Source organism: Stegastes partitus, unplaced genomic scaffold, assembly GCF_000690725.1.
Source record: "Stegastes partitus isolate 25-593 unplaced genomic scaffold, Stegastes_partitus-1.0.2 Scaffold879, whole genome shotgun sequence".
In the NCBI taxonomy this organism is placed as follows: Eukaryota; Metazoa; Chordata; class Actinopteri; family Pomacentridae; genus Stegastes; species Stegastes partitus.
In genome coordinates, this window is record NW_007578610.1 from 252,615 (window position 1) to 267,099 (window position 14,485).

The following is a 14,485-nucleotide window of genomic DNA, read 5'->3' on the forward strand; positions in this document are numbered from 1 at the left end:
TCCTCCTCCTCCTCCTCTTTGTAAGCGCCTAATCTCTAACTGGATGGCTGGTCACGCTGTGGCCAATCAGGAGCACTCCTCCCCGATGCGTTGGCACGAGCGGCCCACCTTGCGGTCCAGCTTCACCATCTTGAGGACTGCCTCTTCACGCCCGCGGCCCAGATGGTCGAACAGACAGTCGTGCTGTTCGGGTAGACGGTGAAGCATGCAGAAAACATAGCCTGGAAGGCAAACAGAAACAAAGTGGTGAGGGAGGAAGTGACCCCAATTTACGTTTGATTGTTCCCACGTTGCAAGGACCTCTCATGACCTGTCAAACAGATCTGAGCTGTCCCAATCTGAAGACAAGTGTGTGTGTTACCTGCATACTTGTGTATCCTAGTGATTCAGACAAGATGCTAAAATTTCACTTGACAAGTTTTAGACAAAAATTGGACTTTGACAAACTCGCCTTCAGTCAAGATCGACTCATTAGCTTTTTCCCCCAGAGCCTTCTACAATTTAACCCTGTCAACTCATTTCTGTGAAATTTTTTTCTGCTCCTGTCACTACTGTACTCAAGGTGGGCTCATTTTTTATCACAATATTAGGTCCTGCACCTCTATGGAAAAAGTACAGCCATGAATAGAAGCAGAGAGAGAACTCACAAATCACTTCTGTGCAGTATAACAAAGTGATAAGGCCAAGAATCATTTAAAAAAAAAAAAAAAAAAGTTGAATTTCTTAGATTATTCATTTTCACAAAAAGGAAAAACATCGCAATCAACACATACAGCATTTTTCCAAGTGCTGACAGGTGTTACAAATTCTTGTGGTGGCTGTACTTCTATGGATAATTTGCTGCTCACATTTTAAATTAATTTCTAGATTGGTTTTCTTTCTGCTCTATGTTCTGTGCTGCAGTTGAGCTGAAGAGTAACAGAATTTTTTATGTGACTGTTGGTCACAGCTTAATCAGTTCTAGCTTTTCTTTTTAAAAACATATATTCAGGGCGTGGTTACCGCGAACAGCTTGTATTTGATAAATTGTTAAAATGAGAGGTGGAAAAAAGTCATTTCGATGAATTATCCAGATTTTCATCTTAGATTTGGTAATATAAAAATAACACATGATTAGTTCAAGGTCTGTTGTCGGAATTCTGACGAATCTTGTTTGTTTTTACACTTTCTTGTGATGATAAATGGTGTAATTTGGGTAATTTTAAGGCACTAACATGCCTTTCAAACCCGCTGGCAGGTTTTTGGTGCTCAGAGGGTGAACATGACATCAATAGCTTTTAAAATAATAATAACAAGAGACATATTTTCAACCACAATGGGGACCCTGAGGCAGTGAAATTAAAAAGCAGCGGTATTACGGTTCAAGCAGTGGCGGTACTGACCACAGCGACAGGAGCCCAGTTCCTGCTGCACCAGCTCTAGTTTGGTTTGGCAGCGATAGCAGCGCCGACGGTTCTTCTGCTTGGGTGTCCCGCGGGTCTCTTCGCTGCTCCCTTCCTTCTCTTCTGTCCGTGGTCGCTTCTCTGGCGTCGCCTCGCTCTCTGAGCCCGAGGCTGAAAACAAACAGCAGGGTTAAGAGTTAACACTCAAAGTGGAGCAGGTCACACAGAGATACTGGCAGGAGAAAGAGGCCGGCTGTACCTGATTCTCGTGGACGTTTTGTGGGTGTGCAGAGTGTGCCTTGGGCTGTTTCTGTGGACGACACGCCTGCAGATGGAGAATTAAAGGGCAAGTGAGACATGATGTGAAATGACCTCCTTGCTGAGGAAATAAATAAATACAATAAAATAACAAAACAGATGACCCAGTAGCAGAGAGGTTGGGGCGGATACCACATGGGCACAAATACTGTCAACAGCGAGTCCCCACTTTGATTCCCAACCGGCTGTATCTTTACTGCATATCATTCCCTAGATTTCCCCAGATTCGATTTCACTGTTCCTATCTAATAAAGGCAAAATGCCAAAAGAAAATCAAAAAAACTACAATAAAAAACAATTAAAAACTACATGAACAGACTGTATTATGCACCACACTTAAGCAAAAACACCATTTGTTTTAATTTTGCTTATCAGAAGCACAGAATTTAACCTGTTTAGAATTGCAAGGAGTCTCATTTAGACAGTTTTCTACATTAACCTGAAAATGAAGCAGGAATGTCAATACTTACATAACAACTCTTTAGATGTTCTTAAAAACAACTGTACTATTCAGCAGGGCTACATAATTTGACAACTTTCAAAGGCAAGTTAACCTTTCTAAAAGTCCCATTAAATGGTAGAACAAACAAAATAAACATTTCAACAACATTTCTGTGAACATGCTGATTTGGAGTAAAAATGCCCGTTTCTTTAAAAACCGTGGCAAAGCATATTTTATACATGACAGAGTGCAAACAAGGTGACACTGTGAAAGGGGTCCCTCAAGATTTTGTGCGCAGTGAGTGAGTTTAACGTCATTGTTTAGCTGTCCTGTGTGGAAAGTTACTGTTCTGAGAAAAAAAATCCATTGTACATCACCATGTCAGTACCAAACAGCAGAGATACACAGTTAATAATTATCATAGCGGCGCATTAAGCAGCTAAAGATAATTTGCTTGTGGAGATTGGCAGAAACATGTCTCCAAATGAGAGCTAACATTGCTACGCAACCGCTCCATGTATAAATAGCTTCTTGTTGAATTTGTCATATCAATTTAAAAGGTAAATTCTGTTCAAAAATTATTTCTGCTGCCCTCAAGTGGCCAAAAACGAAACTTGCAATTTTTGAATTCAAAAACTGAGCTACTAATACTCATGGTATAACATCTCCTGCTGTATAGATACAAGCATGGTAAACATACGGATTTGACCAACTAGAAGCTTTCATGTTTTATCTCATTTTTCCGTATCCCCAACTGTATGCGAGTTCCAGTTGCCCTTCCACTATGTGTCACTTTGTACATGTGGACTACGACTGTTGCCATTCTGTGTCGAAAACCAAAATCTACACAGACCTATTCCTGCATCTTCACAAAGACTCATTTCAAGATAGGTGAAGGCTGCATAGCAAAATTTGCACATGTACAAACCATAAAAACAACATTCTGCTGATATCTAGGCTTGGGCGATAAACAATGGCAACATTTACCGGCAATAGACACTTCATTAATACAGTAAAAAACTGTTTCATAGAAAGTTGGATATTTTTTACTTACATTTATTATACGTAACCCGCCATGAAAACACATAAATGCAAAGTTTGGTTGCATGAACATATCCCAAGCCTGCTCCCGTAGCGGTTTTACGATAGTCTATCGCATCCCTTGATAACAGAGCCCCTTTGCCCTCCATTGCCCCCCTGTGGCTCCCACGCAGGTCTCGTAAGGCGCCTGAGTCACATGGGCCTCCCATCACCCCCCAGGAACCTAAACCTCAGCTCGGTGTGGCAGCATCGCCATGGCCACCCTCCACGTGCCCCTGGGTTTTAATTTGCTTCTTTTATTTAGAGTGTATCATGGGGAGATCATTCCTTTATCCTTATTTATTTCTATCCACGTATGTATATTTAGTTATTTGTATGTTTTTGAAAATTACTACATATGTAACTTGATAAATATGCTCAAGTGATTCAATTCAAAGTAAACCTTTGTTCTGCTGGTCTTCATCAAAAATCAGTTTTTACCAAGACTGACTGAAACCAAACATTCTATTGCGATCAAATTTCCAGCTACATCGCCCAGCCCTACTACTGTGATCTACAAAGAAGCACTGCAGATGTATACTTGTTGTGAGAATTACTGCATGAGTTCTGCAATGTACTTCACATTAAATGATGTTTCCTTGGTGCGAGTGTCTGAAAGTTTCAGTGCCCCACCATCTTGGGACTGATTCCGGTCAGAGCTTTATCTTCTATGTCAGCCAAGCTCTATATCTCTCTCTGTACTTTCCCACTGGATATAAAGACAAAAAGAACAGACAGTCCAATATTTCTTCAACACCTTTGCTATGGACAACCAGTACTGTGCTTATCAATTCTGCGAGAAATACTGTGCTGCAGAACTGATCCAAAGTTAATGCCAATTTTCACTGACCCCTGTGACTATTTTCCCCATTGTTTAGCAGATTATTACACAGTTGTTATGCAGGTTTTTGTTTCCCCAAGTTTTTTCCAAAACAGAAAGTACATTGTGAGTGTGAAAATGTTGATTGATTGATCTTACCTTCCCTCGTGCTGGAAAACGTGGGCGAGGGCTCTTCGGCTGACGGCTGCTCTGAGCTAGAGGGTGGCGACAACGATAGGGATTGGCTACTGCTACTGCTCGTCTCGCTACTGAAAACGGGTGATTGGCTACTCCCAGTGCTTTGGATGGGCTTGGAGGTGCAGTCCTCCACTGGCTGCTTCTTCTGGATGTCTGTGGTCAAGGACAGCAAGTAAGGGAGCAGAGAGGAATGTAAAAATAGGACAGCAAAAGGAACGGATGCAAACAGAATGGGAGAGAGAGAGAGAGAGGAGATGACACGGAAACGGTGAAAACACTGAAACTGTGACTCACACACCTGGTTATGATGTGTAGTACAGAAATACAACTGCACAACCCACCTCCTGGTACTATGTCTGTGATGGGCATTATGTAACAAGCACTAATGTATAGGAAATAGTGTTTTGCAGTGAGCAGGCAGATTCCTATTGGAATATTTGCATAATAAAGCTGTACCCAAAAGACATTTATTTATATACATTTTTAAATCCAGTTCTCTGCAAGCAGGAAACGATCAATTAAAGCCAAAGACAAAAAAAAGTCTGGTAAAACAGAGTTAGTGCTCAGCCCAAAGAACTCTCATATGTTATTATCTTTTGCCTCTCCACTTCCTTTGGTCTCCTGGTTTTTCCTGCCTGTGAAACGATCATGCATTGGCTGTTTGGTAAATATAACTGAGTGCAGAGTCTCCCGATGTTGTGTTCCAGGGTTCCTTTGTGTTTACGGTCATCCCTTCCAGTGACCTCTCACTTTTTGCAGACAGTAGAAACTTGTTGAAACAGAGTATTCATTGAAGTCACCAATTATCTGCTGTGTTTTTTCAGATTTTTTTTTCAGTGACAGCGCAGTCCAGAACATAGCTTTGTGGGCACATTTACAGAAGCACCAGCTGACAGGTAGCTACTTTAAAGAGTTGTATGTACATCGTAGATAGAAAAGCATTACCCAAAGCAAACTTGAATTTCATGCAAGGAACAGCTTGAACAGTCAATTATTTGACTGGTTAGTTAAAAGAAATGTAATTGCAATGTTTTGACTAATTGAATAATAAGGTCATTTTTAGCAAATATGCCACAAGTGATCTTTTTGGCATGTCTGCTCCTAGCTGTCTTAGTGTTTGATGAACAGGGCTGGGCATGGGTAGCGGTTCCAAAGCTCAGATCCCAAAGGAATCATGAACAAAGTTTAACTTCAATCCTGCTCATCGCTTCCTAAACACAACACACTGCAAACACCTACCAAACATCTACTGCTATCCGCCATTAGTCATGTTAGTTGAATGTTAGCTGAGTGTTTTGCCATCTCCTAAGGCTGTTGTCTTAATTAATCATGAGTGTGGCATTGTTCTAAGAAAGGAGTTGCTTAATAGGAGGTGAACAGCACAAACTGTGTGATTGTCTTGTAACAAAAACTTTCAACTTTCAAGGACACGTCTGCTGTTGTGAACACAAAAGTACAAACTAGATGAAAGACCATCCCTGTCACCATTACGTTATCGAGGTGTGTTTCTCCTGCTAACTTTATCCTTCTATGTTTATGTGCATTCACACATAAAGAATGCATGAGGATTACATGAACAAGCGCTCTAAATTCCTCTTCCATGGCAGCGAGCACAACCCACAGATGTTCAGTAAATTATCAAGGCACTGATTAAAGAAACTTTACAACCCCTTATAGTAACAGTTTACTCATCCCGAAAATGAAAAACTGTGATGTTAAAAGCAAAACTACTCACTGCAGAAAAATGCTTCCTGTGACTGTAATTCTATAATACATGACGTTGCATCATAAGTTTACTATTACTCATCCTTTAAAATGTAAAAGCCAGATTTTACTGTTGCAGTAACCCTCACCCTCTCCCTCTTAAAGAATCAGAAGGCGTTAATACCAATCAGAAGTTTCATTTTCGGAGCGATCGTTTTAAGACATCCCACTGAATTTTGCTCATTTGTGATCAGCAGTTTCCACCATTTGCCATCTCACACACCAAAATTTTATCGAAGATTTATTGCATACACGGCAAAGCAATCCGCAGATTAACAGATAATGAAAATAATCATTAGTTGCAGCCCTAATGTGCCAACTCCATCTCTCCCTCCTCTCATTTTCCTGACAGCTCCATCTGTCATCTGTGTAATAAGCACGAGCCCAATGCCCAAGAAATACCTGCTGTTCATCAGCAGATTTTTCAGCTTTAACATGTGCAAGTCCTCAGAGGACTAAATGCACCAAATTCAACATTTTCAAAACTGCTCCCAACTGCATTACCACGTGACTATAAGTTAACTTTGCCAACTGAGACATGACAGTAAGAGAAAGGCAGGAGCACCTTGGACAACTTGGCTGCACTTTGGCCTTCTATACATAATGATCTCAGACATTATCGAACACTGAGGATACTGTCTTTACTCTCCCTTCCGTCCACCTAAGGGAGGGTGAGGGAGGTCAGCCTAGATTTTAGTTTCTCCTCCACATGTGGGCTAACCCACTTCTGCTCAGCCTACATACTCATGTGTATTGAGTCTATTATAAGCAGTACTGCTGTCTGTGATGCTAGACTCAAAGCTGGGCCCTTAGGTCCTCGCTGTCTGCCATACTCACTAGTTGCCATGGCCACCGACAGGGCTGCAGTGCACCCTAAACCCATCCACCTGAACCAGACTAGAGAAGTCACTGGGAAAACTTCATGCATACCTTGACATTTTCAAACTTTAATTGGTCTTTTTTTTTTTTTTTTTAACCATGCAGGAGTTATACTGCAGAAAAACAAACTTTCTACATTCAACAGAGTTCAAAGCAAAATGCTGAATGTAGTAACCACAGACAAAGATTACTGTGTTCTGAATTCACAGCTGACTCTAACCGCTTAAAGCTACCAAGCTACTCTCTTTACAGCAATTTACCATTATTGTTTAATGTAACTGAGTCTCATCATCCGTTATGCAAGTAGATAGACAGATAGACAGACAGATAGACAGATAGATAGATAGATAGATAGATAGATAGATAGATAGATAGATAGATAGATAGATAGATAGATAGATAGATAGATAGATAGATAGGATAGTTATCTTTTGACATTTTGACTCCACCAAAATGTAAATACATAATTTTAAAGTGGGCCACTTTACTTGTTCTTCCTTTTTCCCAGAATGACTTCTTAGCATTATTAGCATTCCTAACTGAAATCAGCTGGCACACCTTGCCCCAAGCTGCTGCTAGCTGTGTCTCTGGCCGTCAGTGAGAATGACTCTGCATGCCAAGAAGCAACTTAACAGAAAACGAATGTGTAACTGTTTCACCCCATTTATATGTGAGAGGCAACCACCTACAAGCAACCCTGAAAGACAGTGAAAGACACAGAGGACCTGAACTGCACCCATGCATGCATCCATGTGGGGATTTGAATCTCTGTAGCAAAACGTGTTAACGCTGTAGTCAAGCAACAATCGTACAGGCGAACCAAGGGACGTACAAACTTGCTAAAATGTGACACGGTAATCACCTAGCCTTTCAGTTCACACAGTTCACCTTTAACGCTTGAACACCCCAAAGTCCAGGGTTTCGTTTCCCCTTCTGAAATTGACTTTTAGCTTAAAATGACACCAAATGACAGCCACCTGCCAAAGCAGAGGGCGACTTTCCAATAAGTGTGATCATTTGGCCAAAATGTGCTTCAATTGATCTAATACCAAATCTGACTTTTGCCACACACACAATTTACTGCCAATAGAAAATATTAGCAATATAATATTAATAAAGAATCAAACCCTGGGAGGCATTAAAACTATGCTTTTGCAGTGTACATTTTACCACTTCTTTTTGTGTCCTGTGCCTTCTTTGCTGTGGAATGACATCCACATGCCACCCACAATAAAAGAAGTCACTTCTCCTCGTGCTGTTTTTATTTCCATTTATAAAATAGTATGCAATGAGAAACAACTTACCAGCAAAACATTTGGAGCATAGATTCATGGTTTTACTGGACCTGCAAAGACAGAAAACAATGTAAATGTTACTGACCTCCTCAAATATCCAAGGTTTGCTTCCACTTATTACAACTGTCTACATGTTAACACGTTGTCTGGTCCAAAACCAACAATTTTACATTTGAAAGCAAATGAAAAATGCATGTATGAGCTTCATTTTCTGGCAAAGCATAAAACTATTTTACTCTTTATAAAATAAAACATTTGTTTTGCCAGTGTCATTCCAGTGCATATACAGGGAAGATAAATGCCAGTCAGACAGTCTCTGTCACAAACACTCGAAGGATCTTTCCCCTTTTTTCAACATCTCAAATGACAATTGAAGAGTTCATTTGCAAAAACAGATGACTCAATTTTTGTAGACTTTCAGAAAACTTATTTTTTTGCTGTTTGCTTGAGATAATATCAATCAAACTGAAGCTGAGTGGATCTGACTCAGTCGAAATGACAAAAACAGAGATAACTTAAGTTGATTGACATTGTCTCAGGTAGACGATGGAAAAGTGGGTTTTCTGAAGGTTTGTGAAGAGTTATGTGTTTTTGCAAATGAACTCTCCAATTATATCCCATCCTAATCAAACATAACATCTTTCATGAACCCTCCCAAGGTTTAATCCCTGGAGTCTTCTTATTGTTTATCATTTTTAGCCGCTGGGCCTTTATGTCGCCATACATTCAAGGCAGACAAAAAATAACAAAAGATGAAGTAGCAAACAGGTGTTCTACATCAGGAGCATATGGTTGGAATACAGTAAATTATTTCCCTGTTAAACTATCGTTATTGATGAAGACTGACGAATACAGACAAAGAAACTAAAATGTCTTCTGACATGCAAACCTAGTCCATCTTCTGTTCCATATTAGTGTGGCTTTTTCTCCAGGCAAAAAGAAAATAGTTTTGCTAGAATGTTACCAGTATTGGCTTTGATACTAGGCGCCCTGCTGTTATGATGATTAAAACATCAGTGCGCGACACCTTTAACAAGAAAACTGTGAATATATTTGTGAACATTAGGTCTAATTTTTTTCTGCAACTGCTCTAACATGCTCACATTAAGCTCAAGGGCAGCTGAGGCGGACATCACTAAGCTCAACATGTTACTGGTTGTCTGGAGGGCGATGGGGTGGATGTGTAATGGATGAGTTCCCCGTCACCTGTTTTATGGCTGCACAGTAGCTCAGCCAAATCAGTGATTGTTCTACAAAAACACTGTCATTTTGAAAGTCATTTTGTGGTGAACAGTCATGATTTTATCACAGAGAAAGCCTCATCCTTACACATTTTAAGAAGGCCAAGATTTAGCATGCTGTAACATTTCCTGTGACCTTAAAGTTCAACTACTAATTTCAAGCACATTCAAAGGACAATGAGCAGTTTTATCATCTTTCTGATTTGTATCTTTAAACTGTACATCTATTATTTTTTTAATCTGGATATCCATTTGTCTCCTAGCTTTCTTGAAGTTTGGCATAGCCGTTGCTACAGGCACGTCTTTCCTACACCTTCTGGATCTCTCTCTTTAATGTCCGTACCACTACAATATGTCAGACTGAGCCATTTCTGTCAGCTGTGAGTCCTCTCAATAGTACACAAGCTGGAACTTCGTAGGGTATTCTGATCATTGTTCCTACAGGAGCTATGTGGCCGATGCAGCGGGACAAGCCAGCACAGACGCTTTTTACCTTCAGCAAGGAGGTGAACAGTTTCACCTGTTTAAGTCACTGCATTAGCGTGTCATCAACAACACAATAAAACAAACTAAAACAAACATTTCAGAGGCCAAGCTACTGGAGACCCACATTCAATGAAAAACTAATTTTGAGACCATTTTTCCCCTGGTCGTTCATGATGCTTAAACTTCAAATTCATAAAGAAATGTATCCAAATACCAAAGGGGGGAGACAAACTAATAACACAAGAAGTATGCACTGTTCTACATCCAAGTTGTACGAATCAAGTTTCTTTTCGTCAAAATGTACTCCAGTGCGCTCCCAGGTGACGATCCAAGTTGGAGACCAGATGGTAAAATTTGATTATGCCCACAGAAAAAGTGACACATCCAAGTCAAATATCTTGTTGAGGTGCCTAAACACTACTGGTTCATGTAATAGTAGCGAGCAGAGTCAGGGGGGGAAAAAAAACAAACACAGATAAGGGAACACAGAAAACTAACCATTAACCTTGAACCGTGGAAGAGAACAACACTCAGGCACCGACTATTTACAGTATTTCTCTCATTCTCTTAAATAACAGCCAGCTGCTGAGAGAATGGAAAGATGTGTTTAAGTTGATGTTCAAGTACCATTACATCACAGACATTTCAAAGAAATGGTCCATTAAATAAAACGAATGTCACCATTACATACTATATTGACTAAACGGCACTGACAAGGGCTGATGCAATCAGAGAATTTTTAGTTAACGATTAATTGTCACACAAATAATTGTGATTAATGATTTAATTGTTTTCTCTGTTTATTTCATGCCTTTATGAGTTTTAAATTATTAACACCTTTGACTGTCGCCTTTTTTTTTTTGCTGCAAATCACCTTCAAGTTACTGGGTCCTCCTTTTCCATTTGGCTATAAAACCAAAATGTGCCCAAAGCCGTGATGTGGCGTTTGGCTCTGCAGCTAAATCCACGATTTTAAAGTCATTAGATGCTCATTGAAGTGCAGTCAGTTGTATATTAGAGGTTAAGCATCTCCAGATAAACATTAAACTAAAGAAGGAGGCTCAAATGCTGAAAATGCAAAATTATCACGATCAGCTCAAAAAATTGCCATCAGGTGAGTATTGTGACAGGCCAGGCAATTTCTTTACACACATACACACACTAAATTTCATTTCAATTCAAGTCAAATAACTTTATTTATCCCCTAGGGGCAATTCAAAAGCTCACTGAGTGTTTCACATAAAGACATAAAAGAAAATAAACCAATAAACTCAAACGTGTTCCTACCAAAACTATTTGCAAATGAATAAATGTAATGCCTTCAAATGAGATAAACACTGGCTGCTGTATTGCCATTAGAGTTTGTATTAAATTCTTGAAGACCTACATCACATCAGCTAGTAACTGACTTTCCATGTACAGCTGTAGTTTCTTAAAATTGGCTAATGGTATACATAAACCCAGCAGGTCACCATTCCAACCAGGTGATTTCACTGATTAGCACACTTTTCCACCAAAGAGAGGAAACTAGTGAATGAAACAACCTGGTGTAGTCTCTGGTGGAGATCGAAACATACGTAGCATATTTTTTTAGCACACATTTGTGTATATCATAGCTGATGGTATGTAAAAAAAATAAAAGGTAAATTATATTGCAGTTATGTTTGACAGACATTGCAACTGTGATCTAAGTGGAAATGGTTTTCTTTTTCTATACGTTTCTATTTGTAAGCCGGAGCATCGCTGTAGCACCACGGTGCCTTCGTACATACTTTAGACACATCTTACTACAGCATCTGAGATGTGGATATTGCACTTGCAATACTATTTATGTTTATTTTTAGCTGTACTGTACATAGATTATAATATCCTCTCTGGCTTTTAAAACTTGACAAGAATTAGATAGAAATAAAAGAGTAACTGCCTCACAAGAGCAACATTTTAATGACAATCACTCTTCTATTATTAAGACCTGAAGTTAAGAAAAATATTACTTAAATCACATGTATTTCAGCAATGTACTTCATGTTGATGAGACATGTCATCATTCCCATCAACCCTAACCCCTAACCCTAACCCAGGTGAGGAGTTCAGTCGGAAATACAATCCTTCAAAGGGTTAAACGTAACCTTATTCAAGATGTTTTTAAGAGGCCTTGAGTTTCAGTGACATGTGCGAAGAGCCTGCATGGGACAGGGCAGCGAGCTGCCCCAGGCCAGGTGTTATTCTGAGCCTGGCCAGGCCGGGCCATAAACACACAACGCTGCCATTTGTGTCACCTGACATTGACAGGTGGGTTCAGGTTTGCTTTCTGGACACCACAAAATGAAGGCAATTTGGGGGGGGGGGCTGAAGTGGGGGAAGGAGGGGGTTGGTAACCAAATGACAAGTCATATGACAATGTGCTGTATTGAGAATACCTCAAAACAGGGGAGCTATTATGTTCCTGGTTGTATTTGACACAGTAGTAGCAGGTTACCCCCCTGAAATCATTGATAGAAGTGTGCGGTAGGTACAACAGTGTGTGTGTGTGCGTGTGTGTGTGTGAGAGAGAGTGAGTGTGTGGAGCTCAGTAATGAGATGCCAGTAATCGTCTCACACTGAATGTTTTTGTCTCCTATTATGGACTTAAACGTCTATAAGGAGAAGCGATCAGTCACGTTTGACTGGTAAATAGATTAAAGGTTAGATATGGCCATTTTTCCTATGGGGTAACACAGTGAATCACATCCGGTATGCAACACACATCCACCACTTGACAAGACCGAACGTAAAGGGTGTTAAAATAACTCAAAAAAACAGCTTTATCACGACAGTAAAGCCAGAAGATTTGACCGAAATCAAGTGTTGACGATAATATTTCATCGAGGTGATTGTCGAAAACCGGGCATGTTTAAAAGGAACCTGCTGGCAATAAATCATTTTCTATCTCGGGTACGTCATCTCCTGGCTTCACAAATTGCCTTAAAACACGATATAGCACGGTCTAAAACAATACCCAGCCTCTCAAAGGACAACGGTGGGATTGTAAACTTCAAAAACAGTGGAAATTCAGCTAGTTTTCAAGCTAGGAGGTTTATTTATTAGCTAACTTCCCAACCCCCCACCCTCGGCCTGCACAACAGAACAACAACAATGGGTTTGGACTAGTTGAACCCGTTGAGCATATTTCATCCGGATTTAGCCTTCACTTTAAGGTTTAATATAGTTTAAATGAGGTTTAACACTTACCCCCAAAATCCACAGGGACACCTGGGAGGTAGACTCGGAGGTTTGCTTCGTTCACTAGTGTCTCCCATGACTTCCAACAAAAAAAAAAAAAAAAAAAACGATATGGAAACGCGAGGCTGGGGATGAGTCCGGGGCCTGGTCGTTCAATGAGAAAAAACGAGCCAGCACTCAAGTTAGACAAAACGATAAATGTCCCTTTTCTTTTAAAGTCCACAAGTCGGCGAAAAGGCGGCGAACTCGATCCGTTTGGGCCACAAAACCCTTCCGTTATGTGAAACAAAACGGCTCAGTTTGAACTGGAATAATTGAACGGCACTCAAAGCAATCAGCTGGACGTTCGGACGTTACGACCGACAAACGAAAAGAGAGGGGCGTCCCGGTGTTTTACTCGACACCAAAACACCTAAAATAATAACCAGCTGTCCGCCGATACGGATAAAATACAAATATGACGACGTTAAATATGTGGGAGGGTGCGAGAAAAGAAAAAATAAATAGATTGAGGAAGGCCTTCCCCTCTTCACAGTTCAGGACCACCCCTATTCACACGTCGCTGGTACGAAGTATGCTGGGCCGGCAACGCGTCCATCAAACCAGAAATGTCAATATTGCCCAACGAAATGAAGGCAAAGCAGTGACACAAACTGGCATTTAAACTCGGTATTACGCTACAAAATTATAATGAGAACACGTAGAATAGATGCTATGAGTTTCTACATTCACTTAAAGCGAATACAAAGCGAAAATGTCCACGGGTTTGACTTGTCTGTGTCGATTCTGAGTGATTCAGGTCATGGTAACCCTCCCAGCTTCAGTAAAAAGCTGCTGGACTTCTCTTTTTTTGTATTTTGAAGACGTTTCACTTCTTCGAGATGCAAATAAGGAGAGAAGTACCTTCGGTTTTTACTGAGGCTCTTAGGAAGGGTTTGACTTGCTTTGATCACAGACTTCCCTGTAATCCGTTTTACTGATTACAGTGGAGACTTAACTCTCTCAGAAAATTGTAATTAAAAGAAAATCAAATCTATTGTAAAAACACGTGCCATGATTTGAATCACATAAAATGACTTTGAATCGCTAAATTTAAATAACTGCATTTAAAATGGACTAGCTCAACTTAAATATTTGTATTAAACAGTGAATAAGAACCACAGAAATTGAACTTGAAATGGCTAATCTTGAATATTTGTATTTAAAAATGAATTTGTCATACTTTGAATTTCTTAACTTGATTTTTTTTATTAAGTCACTTAATTTCAATCATTTGATTTAACTATGAATTGCTTAAATTGCAAAAAAAAAAAAAGTAAAAATTTTATTAAAATGACATAATTTGAGTTTAAATTCAG

The 14,485-nt window shown here is 39.8% G+C and overlaps 1 protein-coding gene across 2 annotated transcripts; it reads right to left on the minus strand.

Annotated features, from left to right (window-relative positions):
• Window positions 1–29: 29 nt before the first annotated feature.
• On the minus strand, window positions 30–13,602 carry zfand3 (zinc finger, AN1-type domain 3). Of its 2 annotated transcripts, none has more exons than XM_008293376.1 (6): window positions 13,137–13,602; window positions 8,188–8,228; window positions 4,202–4,393; window positions 1,642–1,707; window positions 1,383–1,553; window positions 30–221 (listed from the first exon to the last, which is right to left on the minus strand). In XM_008293376.1, the coding sequence occupies exons 1-6, from the start codon at window positions 13,202–13,204 to the stop codon at window positions 67–69; spliced, it is 693 nt and encodes a 230-aa protein (XP_008291598.1). In that variant the 5' UTR covers window positions 13,205–13,602; the 3' UTR covers window positions 30–66. The 2 variants fall into 2 exon arrangements, with proteins under 2 accessions (XP_008291598.1, XP_008291599.1); XM_008293377.1 differs by having other exon boundaries at window positions 4,166–4,393.
• Window positions 13,603–14,485: the final 883 nt, after the last annotated feature.